The sequence below is a fragment of the Prionailurus viverrinus genome, chromosome A1, assembly GCF_022837055.1.
Source record: "Prionailurus viverrinus isolate Anna chromosome A1, UM_Priviv_1.0, whole genome shotgun sequence".
Taxonomy (NCBI): domain Eukaryota; kingdom Metazoa; phylum Chordata; class Mammalia; order Carnivora; family Felidae; genus Prionailurus; species Prionailurus viverrinus.
Window position 1 is genome coordinate 5,434,984 of NC_062561.1, and position 24,027 is coordinate 5,459,010.

The 24,027-nt window shown below is 43.4% G+C and overlaps 1 protein-coding gene across 12 annotated transcripts in view; it reads left to right on the forward strand.

Moving 5' to 3' along the window:
• Positions 1-24,027, forward strand: part of LOC125172019 (phospholipid-transporting ATPase IB) — a 647,472-nt gene that overhangs the window by 300,466 nt on the left and 322,979 nt on the right. For all 12 annotated transcript variants that reach the window (XM_047869466.1, XM_047869485.1, XM_047869458.1 and 9 more), the window contains one exon: positions 9,714-9,886. In XM_047869466.1, the coding sequence (XP_047725422.1) occupies positions 9,714-9,886 (173 nt within the window). The remainder of the gene's footprint in view (positions 1-9,713; positions 9,887-24,027) is intronic.

A 24,027-nucleotide genomic window follows, 5' to 3' on the forward strand; every position in this document is an offset into this window, starting at 1 on the left:
TTTTGCTTATTTGGTTTTATTTTAAAAATCCATATGTAATAAAATACACCACTGATTTCACCAACTGGCGAGTATCCTCTAGAAAGTATTCCCAGTTTTAAATGTGCTACCATTGTTCCACATAAACACGACGTATTTTCCTAACATAGGGGATTTGTATACAGCTGTTCTTTCCTCTCACATAACTCTCTCTCTCCCCCCGACTCCTGCTGATTCAAGGAAAATCGAAGAGGTCCCACTGGTAGGTGCTTTCCAGAACTTGTCTGAGGTGGCTCAGCCACAGCCGGGGCGCTGTGGGTGGTGGGCCAGTCTCAGCAATTTGTGTGTCGTCTTTTTGCTCTAGTAGGTCCTAGTGGTGAGCCAAAGATCACAGTGTCTTCGCGTGGCCAGAGCCTTCATGATTCCCTGTTCGCTACCTCACACAGACCACAGCTGCCTCGTGGAATTTGGATTTTTTTTTTTTTTTTATACTGTCATGTGTTGTTTGCATGAGTCACACACAGCCTGGGCACATTGTAATTCCTCTGAGAGTTAAGAAGGTTTTAGGAGTAGTAAGTGTAGTGGCTGTACTATTGAAATACTAAAGTTAAAACTTTGAGTCCTTAAGGGCAGGAAATTAACTAGTTAAGATTATTATGTTCATTTTCCTACACGGCACCTGTAAGGGTTATTCAAAAAGTGAGCATATGGTTTTAAGGAATTGGGCACACCGTAAGAGACTCTTGGGTACCGAGAACAAACTGAGGGTTGATGGGGGTTGGGGGAGAGGGGAAAGTGGGTGATGGGCAGTGAGGGGGGCGCTTGTCGGCAGGAGCACTGGGTGTCGTATGGAAACCAGTTTGGCAATAAGTTATATAAAAAATTGGTTTTATTGTAAAGCAAGGGAGTAGTTCAGAAATTGAAATGACTTTGCGCTACTTATGCTATGCTTTCTGTGATGACTTAGCAGATACCAGCATTCGTCACTTGAGCCAAATGTGGATCTTTGGGTTGCTGTTGGTACCTTGTCCTTCCATGTAAGATGGCCCTCTGTCTTCCTTTGCTAAAGTTTATGTGACATAATTAATCACGCGGTTCATTTCAACTACTTTGCAAATTTTAATTGTCTGGAGATGATTTCCTGCAGTAGTTTCTTTTTAAATGTATAAACGTGATCACCATTGTGTTTGGTCCGGGCACTTTAAAATAACTCCAAGTGTCGAGCAGATTTTAGAGATAGCTAAATAGGTGATAGCTATGAATACGCCGAAGGTTAAAAATTTAAATCCCCAAAGGTCAGAAAATTAATTAAGTTAAAGTGTTTGTGTTCATAGTAAAATTACTCCTGGTTAGTGTGATATTAACCGTGGCAGTGATTCATTGTGTCTCTGAAGTCTCCGGTGACTCCCAGAGATCCAGTCTGGACAAACGTGTGACAAGCAATCGTTCATGGAATTATGGAGGGTCATTTTATACACAGCTGAATGATCACTGACAAATGCTGATTTTGCATTCTTCTTGCAGGAGGGTCACACTTTGAAATCATTTTCTTAGAGGAAAAGGGTTATCTACTTTAAGAAGAATTCCACATTTTAACAAATTGAAAAAAAAAAAAAGATTCGCAGTCCATATTCAAATAGCAATGCTTTTTAGAGCATATAAATTATTTTTGAGATCTCATTATATATGGCCATTCAAGAATATATTTGTTTAGCATGTAAGGCGATTCCTGCTACTAAAATCAAAATACAGCTTTTTGAATAAAGTAAGCCTATTAGGTTTGCTATTTAATATCCTTTGTGATAATGAAAGTACATGTTTTCAGGGAATTCTTTAACCTGAATGATTTGAGCTCAGTCACAACTGTTAGTCAAATGGTCTTCCAATAAATAGCAGTGATTGCAGTCTTCAGACATTTTTCTAGGCCCTGAAGGCTAAAAATAAGTGGACAATAAATGGTAAATGGTCCCCCCTCCCCCTCGCTTTAAATAAATGATACTTGTTCATTTACAGCTGCTGCCAGTTTTCTGCCATATTCCCCACCTCCTGAGTCCCCTTTCTCACACTGTCTGGGATGCCTTTCCACGAAAACGTGGGTCTTCTAGAGATGAGAGATGTAAAAAGAAGAAATTGAAAAGTAGGATATCCCAGCTCTCCTGAAGAGGGGTTCTTGGGGCTTATCAGCCTGCACAAGAACGGCCCCTGTGTACTCCCTGAATTATTCCACTTTGCTTACTTGTGTGTCTTAAAATCCCCCCAGACAGAATTCGTTTAATTCATTAAACATTAGGAAATAGTCAACACCATTAGTCATTAGGGAAATGCAAATGAAAACCACTAAATCTGACACTGCACGCCCACGAGAAGGGCTGAAATCGAAAAGACGGATGGTGCCCGTGTGGACGAGGATTGCGGGGAGCAGCCAGGGCGTGCACGTGGGCCTGGGCAGAAGGCGAAGTGCCTCAGCCGTGTCTTTTTAAGTCGGAAACAGCCCCTCCCGGTCTCTTTAAAGTTAGATGAACACTTGGGGCGCCTGGGTGGCTCAGTCGGTTGAGTGTCCGACTTCGGCTCAAGTCATAGCTCGCAGTTCGTGAGTTCAAGCCCCGCATCGGGCTCTGTGCTGATGGCTCAGAGCCTGGAGCCTGCTTCAGATTCTGTGTGTCTCTCTCTCTGCCCCTTCTCTGCTCATGCTCTGTCTCTCTCTGTCTCTCAAAAATGAGTAAATGTTAAAAAAAAAAATTAAAGTTAGATGAACACTTGCTCTGTGTGTCTGTGTAGGTAGTATGACAGAGTGGTTCCAATCTTAGGTGTCTACCCAGGAGAAGTAGGAGTATGTGTCCACACAAAGACTAAAATACTTACACTAGCATTATTCATGATCTCCTAAAACTGGAAGCAACCCAGATGTGTAAGAATGGGTGAGTGAATTAAACAAAATGGGGCATATTCATACAGCGGAATACGACTCAGAAACAGAAAGGAATTGATAAGTGCAGAAACACTGGACAGATCGCAAAGCCTTAGGCTAGATGAATAGGCCAGACAGAAGACACTGTGAACTCTGATTCTATTTATATGGCATCCGCAAAAAGGCAAAACTATAGTGACAGGGTGGATTGAGGATTGCTAGGGAATGGGTTGGGGGTGGGGTGGGGGTGAGATTGCCTGCAGAATGGCAGGACGGAACGTTTTTAGGGTAATGGAAATGTTCTATGTGTTGGTTATGGACAGAGTCACATGACTGCGTACCTTTGCCGAAACTCCTTGAATTGTGCATTTAAAATGGCTCAACCTTGGGGCGCCTGGGTGGCGCAGTCGGTTAAGCGTCTGACTTCAGCCAGGTCACGATCTCGCGGTCCGTGAGTTCGAGCCCCGCGTCGGGCTCTGGGCTGATGGCTCGGAGCCTGGAGCCTGTTTCCGATTCTGTGTCTCCCTCTCTCTCTGCCCCTCCCCCGTTCATGCTCTGTCTCTCTCTGTCCCAAAAATAAAAATAAAAAAAGTTGAAAAAAATAAAATAAAATAAAATAAAATGGCTCAACCTTATATTAATTATAGCTCAATGAAGTCGATTAACCAAAACAAAACCTCTGTAGAGGCTTGTCTGTTACTGTGAATTCAGTAAATTGAGTTGGTTTACTCTCAGAAGATAAAAAAAAAATTTTTTTTTGTCAGCAATAGAACATTTTGTGGGAGGTGGAGATGGCCAGTGTCTAGAAATGCTTGATGGGGGTGACAATAAGAGGTGACTTGAGGGTACCAGACAGGTACTTGGGTACATGGAGGCAAGAGGCCAAATTATCTCTTAAGAAGGTTTGCCCAGTGCCTGTGAAATAGCATCCTATCCGCCTTGAAATTATTAGCATTCTAGGAAATCCTTGGAACATTACACACTTAACAGAGATTCCTCTTACTTTTTAATGAACCTCGTTTAGAGGTATTCATAGATTAGAACAAAGCAACATCCGGAGCAGAAAGGTATCCGCTCTCCAGGCATCAACAGCTGCCAGTAGGGGCCATGAGTCACTATCTTGTCTTCCCAGCCTTGACTTTCTTTATTTGCCTGTCGTGGGTTTGCTGGGTTTGTGCTTTGTCTTTTAAGTGTTACAAACTTTCATATCCATTAGGATTTATAAATGCCAAAGTATTGTGCGTGTTAATGCTGTCAGGAAACAAGTGTGAGTATATTGGAAGCGAAAATGATAGTAAAATAAAGGAAGGGGCAAGAATAAGAAGAATAAGAAGAATGCTGCTGTGGCTGGTCTGACAGTCCGGACAGTGGGAATGGGTGAAACAATGGTAGAATGCAGCGGCGAGAGAAGTCACGTAGGACAGTGGGCAAGAGACAAGAAAAATAGGCGGCTGGAATGGAAAAACAACAAAACCCTTTTGAACCCATGGTCTAGAGGATGAGCATCACCATTAGATACTCATTAGCCCGAGGTTAATCCAGGAGAAGGGAGTTTGTTCTCGAAGGCGTAGTATGCTTTGGCTGAATTGCAGCTCGTGAAACTTGAACCATCCTGGCTTTCAGCATGGTCAGCTCTGAGCCCGTTGGAATTTGCAGAACATCAAAGTGGGGTCTGAGGCAGCTGCTGCTACCTCAGCGTCTACGAAATTCCTCTCGACACTTGCCAAGCTCACGGAGGGAGAGGGTTACCTACCTCGACATTTTGCAGTGTTGCTGGAACGGTTTCATTTTGAGGAAAGATTCCTGCTATCTGCAAATCGGTAGAAATGCATCCAGATTCTAGAAATCTTCATCTTTCTGGGTTGATTAAACCCGGGGTGATTAACCGGAGAGCCACCTTTCAGATCCCACCTGCGCATAAATTCAGGTTGAACTTCAGCTGTACTTCAGATGAACCTGTGATCTGTGAGCAGACAACCATTTCCTGAGATCAAGGGTAGCACTGTCTATGGTGTTTATATAATTAAAAAAAAACCCTGAAAATGGAAAGGCCAGCGTAGAGCTTACTGATAAGAAATGCAGGGCTCCCAGTACAGCTCAACCAAGGGAGCGGTGAGTGTTTGGTGCACCTACAGGAATGGTCTGTAGTTGTACTCGCTCGCTTTTGGCTATAAACCGTGTGTGTTTTTAATTGCAAAGGAAAATAAAATTGTAGAACATGTATGGAAAACCTGGAAATAGATTGTTTAATATTAATGCCTAAAAGGCAAATTCTAGCGAAGGGTTTTGGAATGTTCTGTATCTTTCTGGGAATGAAACTTCTAGTCCCAACTCCCCGTGCCCCTCATAACAGCTAAGTCCATTGTAACTTTCAGTAATTGGTTTTTTATTAAAATAAGAGACTGCAGTATAAAGTTTAGCGACTAGGCTAAATAGGCATTAACAGGCCCTGGGATCCAACCACAATTTGTAACATCGTTCCTTTGGGAAAATAGATTCTAAGTGCCCAATAACCGACTTACAAATAGACTTTTGAATCATAGTCCATTTGAGAATAAGGAACTGTTTGTGATAGTAATACCTTCGATTGGCTTGCTTGAGAACTGCACAGAAGGGACCTATATTCTGCCACACGTGTGCAATGAACCCAACCAGTCTGGGTTTGATCAAAGATTATTGCTGAGTGGGCATTGGAAGGAACTGAAGTGGAGGCTGGAGACAAGTCAAGGGTGGAGTTGGGAGGACGGGGAGTTAGGAGAGGTTTTAGTGGGAGGGAAGGTTTTCAATCGCAAAGGCAAAGGTGCGATTCCATGTAGATGAAGTGAGAGAACAGGACGGTTTGGACAGGAGCGGCGGTTAGGAGTAGAGAGTGTGGCAGGCAAAAGGAATAAGAAAGATCAACCAGAAGACAGCCTCTTAATTATAGAGAACAAGCTGAGGGTTACTGGAGGGGAGGGGCAGGGGGATGGGCTAAATTGGCGATGGGTATTAAGGAGGGCAGTTGTGATGAGCCCTGGGTGTTGTATGTAAATGATGAATCATTGGGTTCTACACCTGAAACTAATATTATACTGTACGTTGACTAACTGGAATTTAAATAAAAACTTGGAAAAAGGGGCGCCTGGGTGGCGCAGTCGGGTAAGCGTCTGACTTCAGCCAGGTCACTATCTCGCGGTCCGTGAGTTCGAGCCCCGCGCCGGGCTCTGGGCTGATGGCTCGGAGCCTGGAGCCTGTTTCCGATTCTGTGTCTCCCTCTCTCTCTGCCCTTCCCCCGTTCATGCTCTGTCTCTCTCTGTCCCAAAAATAAATAAACGTTGAAAAAAAAAAAAACTTGGAAAAAAGGGAAAGGAAAATGTACCAGGAAGGCCAAATGGCCCACATAGTAACAGCCATGTTTGGTTCAGTCTCTGCAAAGGGAAAACGTGACTGCTACGTTTCTACGGTTTGCAGTTCAACTCGGCCAAGGGGTCATCATTCACTTCCACGGGCATCTCCTGCTCCAAGAGGCCTTGTCCTGCCTCCCCTCTCCCTGCGCCCCCGTATTAGCAGCCTTTTCTTCCACGTTCGGTACTAAGCGCGGATCTGTCCTACGGCTGCTATGTTAGGAGGGTCATTCCAGGCAGGAAACGTGATGGCAGTTGTCGTGTGCTCCGTCTGTGTGTTGCCTTGGTCACAGGCCACGTCTTTTCGTATCCAAATCCATTATGCCAAGAGAAGTGCTGCATCACCGGTGGGCTCAAGGGGTCGTCTTTTGTCTTAGCTTGGTCTGCTGTCCCCAAAACTGGGTGGCTTAACCAACAGAAATCTATTCCTCATGGTTCTGAAGGCTGGGAAGTCTAAGATCAAGGTGCCGGCAGATCCATTGGCTCCAAGGACATTGGATCCAAGGGCTTTCGTCTAGGTTTGTGGAGCAGCTGTCTTCAGCTGTGTCCTCCCGTGGCTGGAGGGGGGAGAGTGGGCGGGGTAGAGAGAGAGAGAAAGGGAGAGAAGGAAGAGACTCCCTCGTCCCTTCTAGTAAGGGCACTGATCTCATTGGGAGTGCCTCCCCCTCGTGACCTAGTTACCTCCCAAAGGCCCCACCTCCAAATAACCATCACATTGGGGATTAGAGTTTCAACAAATGAGTTTTGGGGAGATACACACATTGAGTCCACAGCACTTTTCCCGGTTCGACTTGGAAACCTGTCAACTCAGTGTCATCCATGTTTCCCAGGCCACCGTGGGCTGTGGCAGACGAGGCTCTCAGGAAGAGGGGCCATGTGTGCGACTCTGTGTCCCTGCCTGCCACTGTTGAAACTCCAGCTCCCTTTCGGGTCCTTCCCTATAACTGCTTGACTGATTGTGGGGGCAAGGGGAGGACTGTCTGTGTCTGAGGAGCATGGTTTCCTCATTAACCGTATTTCTGCCATTCCCATTCCCAGTGCTTGGCACCCTCCCTGCTCATGCCCCAGAGCCTCTCACGCTCGCGGGCGGTCAGCTGCCAACCCTTAGGCTGAGGAAGAAGGCTCCAGTCTGTCTTTATGAGCAGGACAGAAATAACCCTAAGTGGAGAAAGTACCCTCCGTGATCTTACCGCTGTCGCGTATCTCCATTTGTACTGTGCCCCCTTGAAACACAGCCACAGGCAGGGGTCTCCTCATCTCAGGGATTTGAATTCCTCAACCTTTTCCTCCATAAGTCCAGGAGGTGGGGTGGCAGCGAGGGTAAGTTTCGCTGGGCTAGACGGTGCCTCCACGACAGTATTGGCACGTTGTCCGAGGACCAGTTCCACACATCTTGCCTCGTCCCTTTAAGATATTTTCCAGGAGGTTTTTCTGTGCCCCCCGCATCGACCTCTGGCCAGCACCCTCTCCAGAATTGCCCAGACTTGTCTGAGTTTCCTGGTGAACACACCCAGGCCGCCACACCGGGATTTCCCTGAGTGGGTGGGATTTTCTTCTTTCCACCCAGATTCTAAAGGGCGGGCTGTTGGCACAGATAAGGTAAACGTAGACGTTTTGTCTGAGATTCAGAATTATGCAACTAATCAAGAGTTAAAAAAAAATGTGTAAAGTTTCCTTTATTTTTACTGAAAGTCAACTTTTATTCTTAGGGCACTGTTCTATCAATTATGCTTATGTCGCTACGCTGACAAAGAAGGCATTGTCAGCAGCAATGGCATTTATTCACTGCCCAAAGTAGCCCAACTGTGTATCTTCCTAGATGTAGGGTAGTAACCAGAGGAAGAATGGGCTTCATTGAGTGCTTATTATCTGCCAAGCTCAGTGTTAAGCAGGTTGCCCTGATTAGCTCATTTGTTTATAACAAAAGTGCTGTGAGGTAAGTATTCTTAGCCCCATTTTTACACTTGAGAATTGTTGTTTAAAGAGGTTAAGTAACCCGCCCAGGGTCACAGAGGTAATAAGTGGAGAGCTGGGACCAGTCCCTGGGCCATCTGACTCCAGAACGGGACTCTAGGCCACAATTATGCCTCAAATACATCTTTCTGATAAGTGTTGTTGGAAGTCTCTTACTGAGAATGAAAACTGAGCAGTAAGACAGTAGAACCTGTTTTCCACTTTGTGGTAGTAGCTGATGCTCGGTTTAACTAGCGGTGGAAAGATTCCTGTCCATTTGACATGTTTCTTGAAGACGGTAATTTATGTTATCATGTGGATAAATTATATGTAAATGTAGCTTAATAGCCAAAGGACAGTCGTCCAGACGATAATTTCAGCAGACTTTTGTGTTTCCCCGATTCATTTAAACCATATATTTTTGTGAGCCAGAGATTTTATTCTCCTGTTTGAAGCAGATATCCTACTCGTAGTCATAAATTCACTGGGAAGTCAGATATACTTTTTTTTTATTTTTTATTTTTTTAAATTTTTTTTAACGTTTTTATTTATTTTTGAGACAGGGAGAGACAGAGCATGAACAGGGGAGGTTTAGAGAGAGGGAGACACAGAATCTGAAACAGGCTCCAGGCTCTGAGCTGTCAGCACAGAGCCCGACGCGGGGCTTGAACTCGCGGACCGTGAGATCATGACCTGAGCCGAAGTCGGCCACTTAACCGACTGAGCCACCCAGGCGCCCCAAGTTTTTTTTTTTTAATCCAAAGAATGATTCTATGCTTTAATTCTATCTGATAAGAGACATCACACCAAGATGCTTATTTAGGCTGGTACTAATATCTTAAAACGTATTATTTTAAAGTGTTTAATTTGATTAAGTGTTTTCTGGAACATGAAAAACATGATCAGTTTGTTTCTTCTTGTGACGACCCATGGGGAGAAATGCTTTAATCTGAAGATCTCAGCAGAGAAAAGAAATTAATCTTTTGTATTAATTTTATATCCCCTAATACTTTTTAGAGGCTTTAACGATTATCTTGCGCAAACTGAGAAATGTTTGCCATTTAAGTTTTAGCACCTTTATCTTTTGGAAATAATAATAATAAAAAAAACCACCACCACCCATTTGTTTGTATGGAGTCTCCTGTTCTAGAGGCACTGAGAAAACTCCATATGGAGTATAAAGGAGTGGGGAGAAAAACTGTCCTCAGAACCTTAGCAATTAAAATTCCAACGGAGAAGAATTTGGATGCCGTAGTTCAGCCTGGACTGTAACTAGAGTAGGTTATTTTAAATGTCAGATGTAAATATCATTAAAGGGGATACGTTCATCCATACAACAGACCTAGCAGGCATTCCAGCGAATTCCAGACACACGCCACATCGGACTCTGTATGCGTTACATTAGAATGGATATGGCACTCTGTTCTTGATATATTAAACACCTAAAATTTGAAATACTAAACACATGCCCCCCCCCCCTCTCGTTTCAGGCAACAAGGGCAGCCATTACGCAGCATTGCACCGACCTTGGGAATCTGTTGGGCAAGGAGAACGATGTGGCCCTCATCATCGATGGCCACACCCTGAAGTACGCACTGTCCTTTGAAGTCAGGAGAAGCTTCCTGGATTTGGCGCTTTCGTGTAAGGCGGTCATATGCTGCAGGTAAGCAGTTGCGGACTGTGCGGGGTTCACGTTCCAATGTGGCTGTAACCTGTGCTTTTATGAAAAAACAAAACAAAACAATGCATGGAAATTCTAGGGGTAAAGTTTCATTTAAAAAGAAACACAAGCGAAATAGACGTGCCTGGGTGGCTCAGTCCGTTAAGCGTCCAACTCTGGATTTCTACTCAGGTCATGACCTCACAGTTTGTGAGTTAGGGCCCAAGTTGGGCTCTGTGTTGATGGTGTGGAGCCTACTTGGGATGCATTCTCTCTCTCTCTCTCTGCCCCTCCCCTGCTTGTACTCGTTCTCTCTCTCTCTCAAAATAAATAAAAACTTTACACAGATTAAAAAAACCAAGCAAAATAAAAATACTCATTTAACCATCCATTCACAGATTTTAGGTAAGGCAATTAGTGGTTTTTACAGTTCTGTTTGTTGTCTCCTGAAAACACAATAGAAGAGCTGGGGCCTCCAGTCTTACTCGCCCTGGGAGAGTAACTGGAGTAAGTCTGCCCTGAGCAGGTGTGGCAAGGCCGTAGCTACTTGGTTCTTTGGTTCTGGATGTCTGGACTCAATCTCCAAGACTCGAGGAATTTGGAGTGGAATATGTCTTTTCTGACATACAGTAGGTATTTCTATTCAGTAAGGAGGTTTGGTGGGGGCCACGCTATACCAGCTTTTGTGTTTGGACCCAGCCAGATGACTTTGTTGTTGTCTTTTAAGCTTTCATGTGAATTCCAGTTAGTTGACACACAGTGCTGTATTAGCATTCAGGTGAGGGACTTGGTTGTTTTTTCAGGAAATCTGGGAAGGTTTTTGAGGGTGGGCGTTGCTACCTTCCGCGGGCTACTGCCATGCGAGGTCCAATTCTGATAGAGATTTGAGGGTCAGGATTATAAAGAAAATACTAGAAAGATGAGCGGCACCACCTTGGTTGTGCAGCAGACGACTTGAGAGCTGAGAGGAGAGCTTTCCATCTCCGAAACTACTGTCCTTGGGCAGTGCCAAGGACAGTACATGGTTCAGTGCACCGTCCAAATCCTTGGATTAATAATCTGATCTGTGCTTGCTCTTATATTTTAGGGTTATACATTTTTTGTACATTGTTTCCTTGGGTATTTTCTCAGAAATCAGTTATCAGGATGCTTTTAAATTCCTCACTGCATTGATGCTTCAAGAACGCCTCTTGTGGTTTCAAGCATCGTCCGTTCAGAATAATGGCTGTCGCAGTGACAGTGCTGTTTCTGCCTGACTAAAAGGCCCTAGTGACATCATCTGCCACACCTCTCTACCCAGGCCTCTCGTAACACTGCCTGTTTGGGATGGCCGGCAACTCTGGGGGACAGCTACAGGAAAGTCTCTCCCTTGCCTCTCCAACCTTGCTCCCCACTCTAGTGATTCTTGGGATTCTTCTTGGAGACCAAAAAATCTGTTGCCATTTTCCCGTGAGTACACATACTCAGAACCCTGAACCGTCTTCGGATGCTGATAGTTCTCTATCATTTTATCCTTCTCTCTTGAACCCTATTCGTAATTTGGAACATGTCATCAAAGGCCAAGGAGAGCCGGGGTGGCGGCCGGTGGGGCCTCCGTGGTGGAGAGGAATGTAGGTGTTGTGCTGTGGTTGTAGGATGTTCAAGGACCCCAGGGTGAGGAACAGATTCAAATGTGTTTACAACAGTGAATAGGAGCTGCGTGTTACCTCTACGTCCGGAAGCTTGGCACGGTAAGAGGGACCCAGAATAGTGAGGAGTGACTAAGCATCTGGACGTGAAAGGCCAGGCTTCCGAGTTGTATAACGGTCTCCCTTTCTCTCTCTCTCTTTTTTTTTTTTTTATTATTTTTTTTTTATTTTTTTTTTCAACATTTATTTATTTTTGGGACAGAGAGAGACAGAGCATGAACGGGGAGGGGCAGAGAGAGAGGGAGACACAGAATCGGAAACAGGCTCCAGGCTCTGAGCCATCAGCCCAGAGCCTGACGCGGGGCTCGAACTCACGGACCGCGAGATCGTGACCTGGCTGAAGTCGGACGCTTAACCGACTGCGCCACCCAGGCGCCCCCCTCTCTCTCTCTTTTAAACAATTTTCTTTTTTTTTTTCTTTTTTTTTTTTAACATTTATTTATTTTTGAGACAGAGAGAGATAGAGCATGAATGGGGGAGGGGCAGAGAGAGGGGGAGACACAGAATCGGAAGCAGGCTCCAGGCTCTGAGTCATCAGCCCAGAGCCCGACGCGGGGCTCGAACTCACGGACCGCGAGATCGTGACCTGAGCTGAAGTCGGACGCTTAACCGACTGAGCCACCCAGGCGCCCCTAAACAATTTTCTTGAGATACAATTCACCTTTAAAGTATATAGTTCAGTGTCTTTGAGGCTGCTCACGACGTGTTGTAACCATGACCACAACCAATTTCAGACTATTTTTAGCCACCCCCGAAAGAAACCCTCTTTTCTCCTGTTAGTCAGTCCCCATCCTCCTCCACCCTCCCCCCCCCAGCCTCAGTGCTAAACAACCACGAATCTGCTTTCTTGTCTATACAGATTTGCCTGTCTGGGACATTTCGTATGAATACGAGGATATGAGATGGGGTCTTCTGATTTCTTGCGCTTAACGTAATGTTTTCAAGGTTCCTCCGTGTTGCAGAATATATCAGTACGTCGTTCCTTTTCGTAGCTGAATAACATTCCGTTGCATAGATATACCACTGTTAGTCATCGATCTTGATTAGCACTTGGATTGTTTATACTTTTTGACCACTATGAGTCATGCTGCAATGGGGATTCATGTATACGTTTCGTCTGGACATCTGTTTTCGTTTCTCAAGGAACGGAAATGCTGTGTCAGCTCGTATGTCTATGTCTGATCTCTGGAAGAACCATCAGGCCGGTTTCCAAAGTGGCTACACCCTTTTACATTCTCACCAGCAATCTGTGGCTGTGCCAGCTTGGCCATATCCATCTACTTGTTATGTGTCTTTTTCACTGTTTAGCCCAGTGGGGGTAGAGTGGTATCTCATAGTTTTGATTTGCATTTCCCTGATGGCTAATAGTAATGAATTATAAAATGTAGATAAAATAGAAAAATTGAAATACTAAATTAATTGAAATATTAAAAATGAATAATGTTGAGCATCCCGGCATGTGCGTATCGGCCATGCCGATGTCTGTTCGAGTCCATTTTTAAGTTGGATTATTTGTCTTCTTGTTGAGTTGCAAGAGTTCTTTATGTACACCGTATACGACTGTCTTATCAGAAATAGGATTTACAAATATTTTCTCCTGTTCTGTTGGTTGTCTTTTCATTTTCTTGAAGGTGTTGTTGGCAGCACAAAAGATTTCAATTTTGATGAAGTCCACCTTATCTGTTTATTCTTTCATCCTGTGTTTTGGTGTCCTGTTTTACTTATTTAATCTTTTTTTTTGAGAGAGAGCACACCTGTAGGTGCATGGGTGTGAGCAAGCGGGGGAGGGGCGGAGGACAAGGGCAAGAGAGACTCCCAAGCGGGCTCCACAGCCAGTGGAGCACCGGGTGCAGGCTTGATCTTACAACTGTGAGATCGTGACCGGAGCTGAAAGCAAGAGTCAGAGGCTTAACTCACTGAGCGACCCAGGTGCCTCTATCCTGTCTTTTTTTTTTTTTTTAATTGGTTTTTGAGAGAGAACAAGCAGTGGGGGGCGGGGAGGGTAGAGAGAGGGGGAACAGAGGATCGGAAGCGGGCTTTTTGCTGACAGCAGCTAACCCGACGTGGGGCTTGAGCTCACAAACCGCGAGATCATGACCTGAGCCAGAGTCTGACGCCCAACGGACTGGGCCACCCAGGAGCCCCCTCTATCCTGTCTTTTTGAAGCAGCTGATACTGTGCTTTCTTCCCTGGGTTCCATTTGGGCACGTTAGCTCAGGGACGTGCACATGGCCAGAAGTGGAGAAGGAGTAGTGGTGAAACGCTCTTTTCTCATAATTTCCCCTTTGTGTCTGTGCCGTAAAGCTGCCGAGTTAGGTACCTGGTTTCTGCGAGGTCCACAGCACTAGGGGTTGTTACTCCAGTTCCACCCGGAGCCAGAAGTCATGGTGAGGACGTCCCTCTCCCTTGCCAACCGCGAGTGGGTCACGGGGCCATCACCCTGACTTGTCGGTGAGCAGAATCAAGCAACAAGAAACAACATGGGAAAGTCTGGTAAACTAAATCAAAGCCAACGTGCTCTCACTTCATGGTTTTTCAAAGGGAAATCAAAACGAGTCCGTTTGGATTCTCCGGGGAGAGCAGGAATGCCTTCAAGGCTTTACAGGAACACGCCGCTTCCTTGCCAGGTGCTTGATACCAAAGAAAAACATCTTCTCCCCCTTCTTTCTTTGGCTGCTTTCAGAGGGCTTTGTGTATCGCATAAAGCTGTGCACTCAAAGACTTCACAGGAAGGACTTCAAACTGGAATTGGCACAGAAAGAGGAAATTTCAAATTAAATACTGTTACTGTCTACAAAATAGAAACACTAATTGAAAAAAGGAATCTAGGAGAGCGTACCACTGTTACTACTCTAGGAAACGTTTCTTGGCTGGTTTCACACTCAAGATTTTAAGAACATCAACACCTACTTTAAAAAAAAAACGCACTCGTGTACTTCAGATGTTGCTTACTATTCATTGAGAATTTAACCGTAAATTAAATTTAATGTGACTTCAAACATAAGGTTGACCTTAATTCTCACTTTTCATCTTTAAAATGTAATCACTGTAAAAGTTACCCCTTTCTCTAATAATAGAAGAAAATAATTGCTTTCGGAAAATAACCTCAGTGAGCTCGTGAAGCCCCGTGTCCTGTCAACGTTGATTCCGAGACTGGCGGATGTTGTATAAAAACTGATAACACCTTTAAGCGAAAACAAAATTTAGGCAGAAAACAGAGGAAATAATGTAAGAATTTGTTACCTACTTTGCGGACACTAGACTCACACACATTTAGCTAGTTATACCTTATTATACCCAAAATATTTTCCATGTAGTTAAAATCCTAGAAGGGTCATTACATGGTCAGCAAAACAGGTACAGGTCAGAAATCTCCTGAGGTTTACTGTTGTATCTTCCAGGGACCCTGCCGCATTATCTATCGAGGTAAAAACTGGTTGGTCTAATCACATTTCTGTCGGAGGCTTGATACGTGCATTGTGTGTCCGGGAGAATAGTGACATGGTCTGTGCCTGTTAAGAGCAAAGAGTAAATGAGAGTATATGACAGGACTCATGTATCTTCTACTTTACATCTTACGTGGGCTCCGACTCCTTGTAAGCAGGGCCTCAGAGAAACTAGCAGGTCCCCGACTCCAGTGACCTGTATCTTGCCATATGCAAAGATTCTCAATTTCTTTCTTGATTCCTCCTCAGCAGCTGAAGTCAGTGGCTCCCCCCGCTGGATTCTCATGTGTTTCTGTGACTCCTCTTTTTCCTACGTGTCTTCCTTATGGGATCTTTTCAGCAGCCTTTCAAGTGTCCTCTTTCCAAGGTTTTGCCTTGGCCTCGTCACACCACCCCCCCCCCCCCGCCACGTCTTCTCCCTGGTGCGTTCCATTTTTTTCCAGGGCCCCGTTCATCCTCTCCGTTCGTGAGTCACAACACCAGCTTTATCCTGAACCATCTAGAGAACTTAAACAATTTTTGTCCTCAACAATTTAAATACAGGATTATCCTCTGACCCAGCAATTCCACTGCTAGGCGTATAACCCAAAGAATCAAGAACGGGTCATCAAGCAGATACTTGTATGTTGATGTTCATAGCAGCGCTATTCACAACAGCCAAAAGGTAGAAACAACCCAAATGTCCCCTGATGGATGACTGGATCAACAAAGGGTGGTGTATCCATACAGTGGAATATTATTTGGACATAAAAAGGGAAAAGCATGGATATACATGCTACAACGTGGATGAGCCTCAAACGCATACCTAGTGAAAGAAGCTGTTACAAGAGATCACATATCATATGTTTCCATTCATATGAAATATTCAGAATAGGTAAATTCATACAGACGAAGGCAAATTAGTTGCTTCCAGGGACTACGGGAGAAGGAACATAAAGTGATTGTTGAATGGGTACATGATTTCCTTCTGGGGTGATGAAAACGTTTTGGAACTAGATGGTTGCACAAGGTTGTGAATATACTAAATGCCACTGAACTGTTAACATTTTTTAGTTTTATTTTTAACGTTTATTGATTTTAGAGAGAGAGACAGAGTGCAAGCAGGGGAGGGACAGAGAGAGAGGGAGACACAGAATCCGAAGCAGGCTCCAGGCTCCGAGCTGTCAGCACAGAGCCCAATGCGGGGCTCGAACTCATGAACCGTGAGATCATGCCCTGAGCCCAAGTCAGACACTTAACCGACTGAGCCACTCAGGCGCCCCTGAACTGTTACATTTTAAAATGGCTAATTTTATGTTATGTGAACTTTCTCTTAAAAAAACAATAACAAATGAAGGGGAACCTGGGTGGCTCGGTTAATCGGCTGACTTTGGCTCAGGTCATGACCTTGTGGTTCATGAGTTCGAGCCCTACATTGGGCTCTGTGCTGATAGCCCAGATCCTAGAGCCTGCTTCGGATTCTGTGTCTCCCTCTCTCTCTCTGCCCCTCCCCTGCTAGTAATCTCTCTCTCTCTCTCTCTCTCTCTCTCTCTCTCTCTCTCTCTCTAAGATAAATAAAACATTAAAAAAATGAATAAAAGAATTCATCCATTTAAATGAAGTGTATGTTGAATGAACAAAACAAAAGTTTGAATGAAAGTGCCCTTTGTTTGAATTAAATCTTTGTGGGAAAGAAGAAGAAGAAAAAAAAAAAAGACAAGACTGCTTCCCAGGCTCTACCCAGAACAATGAAATCAGAACTCTAGGGATTATACAAGCTACTCTTCCCCAACTTTGATTCTAGTGAGTATTTGCGGTTGAGAGGAGAGGACTTCCCCAGTCTGTCAGCATGTCCAGCATAACCCCTTTCTTCAGCACCCCCCGTGTCTGAGACTTTTTCACACTGACCTTGGCATACCTTAAATTCAAAATGTGTAGGCTGAATTAGTCACAATCCCTGGTCTATGCGTCTCCTCATTTCTTCTGGGCTTTCCCACTAGTTTTCGGAGTTTTCTGTCCCAGGTGATGGTACCACACACCTCACAGCTACCAGAGCCTTTTCGTAACATAACAGGCACTGTTCTGTATTTGAGGGACCTGTAAGAAATAAAACCATAGAGGGGCGCCTGGGTGGCTCAGTCGGTTGAGCGTCTGACTCTTGGGTTTCGGCTCAGGTTCTGGTCTCACGGTTCGTGAGTTTGAACCCCGCATTGGGCTCCGTGCTAACAACAGGGTGGCTGCTTGGGATTTTCTCTCTCTCCCTCCCTCTCTTTCAAAAAAGAAAGAAAAAAAACAAACCTGAACCATATAAGTAAATTATTGTATTGAATCAAAAATTGCACTCTCTTAATTTGTCGATCCTTGGTAAATATTGTCTTTGTTTTTACAAAGAAGAAATAAAGGCCTCAGTAAAATTAGAGTGTCTCCTCCATGACTTCACCTAAAAAAGCAAGGGAGGCATTGTCAGTTTATCCTGGATACGAACAGTACCAGGGCCCGTGCTCTTAAATCATGTAGTCGGCTGTGGCAGCTAATTTATAGTCATGTGTTTATTACTGTCAGGACTCGAGTTTTATATGAAGTTTTGGCTTTGAACATGTTCCACCTGAAGAATTTGTGTGAACCTATTTAGCATAAAGTCTGGTAGGATTTGTCTTTCTCCAAGAAGTCACGTAGGAAATGTGTAAACCATTTTTTATATGTTCAAGAAGGAGCTCTCTGTTCTCTGTTCTTTCTTCCCTGTGTCCTTGGAACTACCGTCTTTCACGTTCTCTCATTTTTCCTTTTTCTCCGACGTTCTTGAGTTTTGTCAAAACGGAGATAAATTTTCTGGGCACAGACTTGGGATGGGGCAGGTCTTTGGCCTCTTGAGAACATTCAGAAATTGAAAATGTTAACATGGGTCGTCAGGAAAAAAGTCATGAAAGAATCGTCAGGGCTCCCCTTGTGAGGAAGTTGTGGCCCCGCCACGGTCCCCTGCAAGTGCAGGTGATGCTCATTGTCCCCAGTGCCACCATATTAGCAGATGTGATTTATGACTGTATATCTCTGGGCAGGAGGTGGAGCGGGAGGAAAACACCACAGCAGGGTGGATGTGCAAATGAAGGGTTTCAGAAGACATCATTTATTTTCTCGGGTGTGTTTCGACTTCTGTCTTTCAGGGTAGATTCAAAGATAAACATGTGTGAACCTACCATGATACCATAGAAATACGGCGAAGAGAAAAAAGCAGATTGGGCACAGCAAACGTTTCTAAGAAGCTTTTTGGGTTTATTTTTCTAACTTGAAGAGTGATTTATGTTTCTCGTAGGAAAAAAATAGAAAATTCAGATAAGCGAAAAGAAAGAAATCAGAATTCACAGTCCCCCCAGCTAGAGTTCATCACGGTTAGCAGTTGATATTGAAATCTAGATCTCTCTCAGTTAAAATAATTTTTATCAGAAGTGGTTTAGATTATTTACAACATGTGAAGCGAAAAAGGTTATAAACCTTAAAGATGGTTATAAAGGTTTAGTTTCTATGTGAAATCATGGTATAAAATGTTTTCTAAAAGCTTGCTAATCTTCTGTTATGAAAACCCCATGATTAATCTATTCCTATTGTTGGGTATTCGGGTTAACACGTTATTTTTTTACTGTTAGGAATATCACTACCATAAGATTTTTATAGTTAAATCTTTGCAAAGACACTTGATGATTTCCATAAAATAGCAATTCAAGAGTAAGCCACGTAGAAATTGGCAGAAGTGTTTGTACCCTTCACCTAAGAAAGGGAAGTGATTTGATTGGGAGTGAGAGAGATGTGGTCAGGAGCTTGCTCCCTGCTGGGACCAATGTGTTCCCCTCGTTCGGCCAGCTTGGTGTGGGGTTTATTTTCCCCACCAAGAACGGGGAGCAGTCGAGAGATTACTTTGCGGCAGGATGCATGTGGGGTTGAAAAGGAAAGCACAGCATTTTTAGTCACGGACAGTGTATCATCTCCGCAGCTGGTTCGACCTTATACTTGTTTTCTGGACTCTCGTAAGCCTGTGACTCACTTAGCCTGCATCCCCGAACCTGTACACTGGCCCTACCTTCAGACTACTTAGGGTAGGAAAGAACTGGCTCTTTCCACTTGGTCTCCACTCCAGCTTAGCTTTTTACATTAATGAGGCATGATGGATAATAAGAAATCTTAGAACATGATGCATTTTGCGTGTGGTATCTTTCAGCCTGTGAACCACACACAAGAATTCTATCCAAACAGAGTTCAGACACACTAATTAGAATTGTACCACCAATTGTGTTTTGGTTGGCGTCCACATTGGTAGGGGGCCAATCATACACTTGCAAAAATAAAACTTTTCTTTAGTTTCTTTCATGATACGATTTCTCAGCATCATACATGTTTAGTTAGAAGTCAGCTTCCACCTTTGACATTTCGTTCCAGAGAACATTATTAACTTGTCGAGGGTGTAAGCCTATCCTTGGGTTGTTTGTATTACAGCTTAGCATGTATGCCCGTTTGTTGATTAAATGCAATTAAGGTAGAATTCATTCTTCGACAGGGTTTTGTTTTGTTTTGGCATTTTTTTTTTTTCACTGAGCTCTAAAATGAATGCTATTATTTGAGTGATTGTGGCAATTTTATTTGGTCCTAACTGGTCTTTTTGTTGCTGTGCTCAAAGGGAGTGTGCTCAGATGTGTTATGATTCCTCAGCAACATGTCGAATAAAAACAACGTCCAAAAAGCCCGCCGTTTAAAAAATGTTTTCCGTCCACAGGTTTTACCATTATTTACTCAGAATGAAAATTAGATTGATGTAGATTCTGTACCATAGAGAAATAGCTTATTTAATCATTGTATAGACGGGCATATGTGGGAACTTGGCAATCTTAATAGAACAAGGAATCCCTTTCTGAGTAATTCTAGCTTAGAAAAAAAAAAGCCATTTTATTAAACATTTTGGAATCAAAGCCAATTTTGATGACACGTTTAGAAATGGAGGACTGTTTTCGTCTTAAATAACTATTGCGGGACCAGTCACTCTAGAGTATCAACTCTTGGCTATGAAGGATTTCTGGGGTTTTTTTCCTCCGGCTAAAAGTGACATATTATCAACATTTATCTGTAGCTCCTAGAGGTGAAAAGTCGAAAGATAAATTAACCCGTCAGCTTGGTTACTTGTGTCCTGAACTAGCAAACTGCTTTGGTGGGAAGATACAGTACTTGTGGCAAAATACAAGCAAATATTTTAGTATAAGATTCAAAATACAGAAAGTTCTTCTGTAGGAAAATCTGTTAGATGATCCAAATTAAAAGTTAGCACCTGTGACATGTTGCCATGACAGAAATCTCTAGCAGGGGGCATTTAGTAATATGGTTAGATCTTTTAATAGTGTGCTGTATAATTGCGAGCACCTTTCTTTCTTTCTTTCTTTCTTTCTTTCTTTCTTTCTTTCTTTCTTTCTATTCATTCATTCATTCATTCATTCATTCAGTATATGACATTTATTGTCAAATTGGTTTCCATACAACACCCAGTGCTCATCCCAAAAGGTGCCCTCCTCAATGCCCATCACCCACCCTCCCCTCCCTCCCACCCCCCATCAACCCTCAGTTTGTTCTCAGTTTTTAAGAGTCTCTTATGCTTTGGCTCTCTCCCACTCTAACCTCTTTTTTTTTTTTTCCTTCCCCTCCTCCATGGGTTTCTGTGGAGTTTCTCAGGATCCACATAAGAGTGAAAACATATGGTATCCGTCTTTCTCTGTATGGCTTATTTCACTTAGCATCACACTCTCCAGTTCCATCCATGTTGCTACAAAGGGCCATATTTCATTCTTTCTCATTGCCACGTAGTACTCCATTGTGTATAGAAACCACAATTTCTTTATCCATTCATCAGTTGATGGACATTTAGGCTCTTTCCATCATTTGGCTGTTGTTGAGAGTTGTGAGCACATTTCTTAGGAATTTTTTTTTTTTTTTTTTTGGTTATAAAATGGGTGTTACCATACCACTTTTCTTCTCTCGCAGAGCTGTCCTCCTGAACGGTTCTGAGACGTGGTTTTTGTGGTAAAAGTTCCCCTTGGTTTCTGATCTTCACACTGTGTCGTCGACACAGATACAAAATGGACAATGGAAGTAACGAGGCCCTTCCTTCTCGTCAGGCACTAGTCTAAGAATTATGGTAATCGGGCCTGTGTGATCTCCCATCTCTCCGCTCTGCCGCTTTCAACACATTGGGACCCAGATGAGGCGCCAGGAGAGCTTGTAGACACATCACTTTTCAAGTTTTTTCCTGTGTTTCTTCCTCTTCCTCTTTTCATGAATGATTAATTCATCAGCGCGTGTCATTTTTGACAACGGTGCTTTGCCAAATGAAACAAGGTGATGTTAGGTCAAACCGTGGTCCAAAATTCTGAAGTAGAAGCTCATAATATTTGGCATCTTTCCTACTAGAAAAACAAACCAGGAGAAAAAAAAAAGTCAAGAATAGAGCCTAACTAAACATGTGGAATGTGTCATGAATATTTATATCCCCAAGTCTTGCCTTGTGATAGTATTTGTGTTTAAGGTGGTTTTTTTTTTTCTTTTTCCTGTGAAATAGTTCAGAATGTGTTTCATTAATACAAGTGTCATGTTAACTTTCAGTAGGAAAAAATTCCACTTCTTCTGACAACATTGACACCTTTCTGATGGAGCATATGCAAAGTAGCTCTTACGTTAATTGGTCCCAAAGAAAATTATGTTTTCCAGTTTCCTGCCCATCCATCTGACACTTTCCCTCACTTAGTACCTGCTCAATTATCGATGCTTTTTCCCTTTCCTGATTTTGACAGCCAGTATTCCTCCTATGACTTTGAAAACCATAAGGAATACCCCATCCTGGAAGCTTAACTGTCCTCCAGTTTGAACAGGAGGTACCGAGATGACCGTGAGCAACTATTCCCAGACCGCAGCCTTCTCTGGTTTGGTTGTTGATTGGTCGGTTGGTTGTTTTTCCAGCTTTATTGAGGTGTAATTGGTATACAGGAAATTGCACCTAATTAACATGTACAATTTGAGTTTGAACGTATATATACGCTCTTGTTACCGTCATCACAAGCCAGGTAATGGACATGTCCATCCCCTCCAAAAGTTCCCTTGTGTCCCTTTGGTTTGGGTAGTGTTTTTGTGTTTGTTTTTTTTTTTTTTTTTGGATTGTTGTGTGTTTTGTTCTTGGGTGCAGTAAGAGCACTCAGCAGGAGCTCTACCTCCTAATAACTTAGGAAATGCACAACACCTTAGTGTCAGCCGTAGGCACTGTGTGGTATGGCAGGTCTCTGGAACCTGCTCTTGAGTAACTGTACCTTTCTACCCATCGAGCGATGGCTCCCAGTTCCCCTCCCCCCAGCCCTTGGTGACCACCATTCGTGGACTTCTATACCTTTGATTATTTTATGTGCGTCCCATAAATGGAATCGTGCAGTGGTACTTGTCCTTCCGTGACTGACTGACTTCACTTAGCACAATGTCTTCCAGGTCCATCCGTGCTGTCACCATGGCAGGAAGGCTTCTCCGCTTGAAGTGCCTCTGATTCAGCTTCTTACTTGTTTAACTTTAGAGAGGAAGTACCTGGCAAGAAAGGAATGTTTCCGTTCGTTGTGTCTCAGAATTCTTCCTATTCTGTTTAGCCCCATTTAGGGCCACAGGTAAATTGGCAACGTGAGATACGTCAGGTTGATGGAGCTAACTTAAGTTGCCAAATTTTGGAAGTTGGGCTTGGTTTAAATTTTATGGTTGGCCATTTCTGAGCTTTATTATCATTGCCATCTGCACCGCTTTGCTGGGTCAGCAGAGACTAAGAGCTTCTGCTGAAAGATTTGGTTTCTGTTGTTTCTTGTTAATCCGCTAACTGAGCTCTGTTGGAGTTCAGGGGCCGAGCGGTCCTCAGTGGCCTGATAGGCCAGCAAATGGGAGAGACGCAGGCAGATGGACAGACGGATGGACAGACAGACAGCTCCTCTGTCTCCCGCTACTCCATCAAAGTCTTGACACCTGGGTCATCTGAGAAAAACAGAGTGAGCATTTTTCTCCCACTAAGCAAGGATTCATGGCGGTGCCCTTTCACCACTTGGACATACCGGTCATTAAAGACCAGAGTAAATACACCAGCGTGAAGATAATCCTTTCTCAAATATACAAGTGCCAAGTTGAAACCATCTGTCAATCGTTTGTGCATTTTCCCCTTACTTTTATTTGTCTTAGTGGATAGGTGTTGTTTGGAAATATTGGAGCTTGAGAAATTAGCAGTCCTCTGTTATCACGGTATTTTGCCAGTTCACAGATAACTAAACCGTTAAGTTCATGTTTTCTCTTTGTAGAGTCATGACAAATATATATTGGGTATTTCTTTTTCCTGCAATAGAAAATAATGACAGGGATTGATGCTTATTTGTAGATAATTGAATACACGGGCATAGGGGTATGTTCAATGGTTTTTCAAGCTCCGTGCTTCACATCAGGATATGAATTTTGAATGATCAAATCTGGGAACAAATATAAGATTAACATAGAAGGTAGCGAAGCCTTTTTTAGAAACGGAGGAAAGAATAAGAGCTGAGTGATGTTCATTTATTTGAACAACACTTGGGATTTGAATTTATATCGCTCTGTGGTTGTAGTTGTGTATTAACACGCGTCTGTATAAACATAGCTACTTAAAGAATAGTATCTGATGGATGCTTTCATACCAACACCTCATGAAGGTTAAAAATAGTTATAATGATAGAAGCTAAAGAAACAAGGTAGGGGTTTGTTGCAGTTTTGTGTTTCCTTTGTTTGAAAACAGCTGCAAAGAGTCTTTGGTATGATTCTATTGTTGGGTGTCTTGCATTTCTACATCATACTTAAGACTGTCTCAAGTCAAAGATTTCTTTAGATTAAGTATTACGGGCGTTCAGATAAATTGTGGGGAAGAAAGAGGACTTTTCCCACATCTTCTAGACCTATTTTAAGGTGATTTCGATGTATCTTATCGTGTTGTGTTTTTGGGACAAGCTGGTTTCCG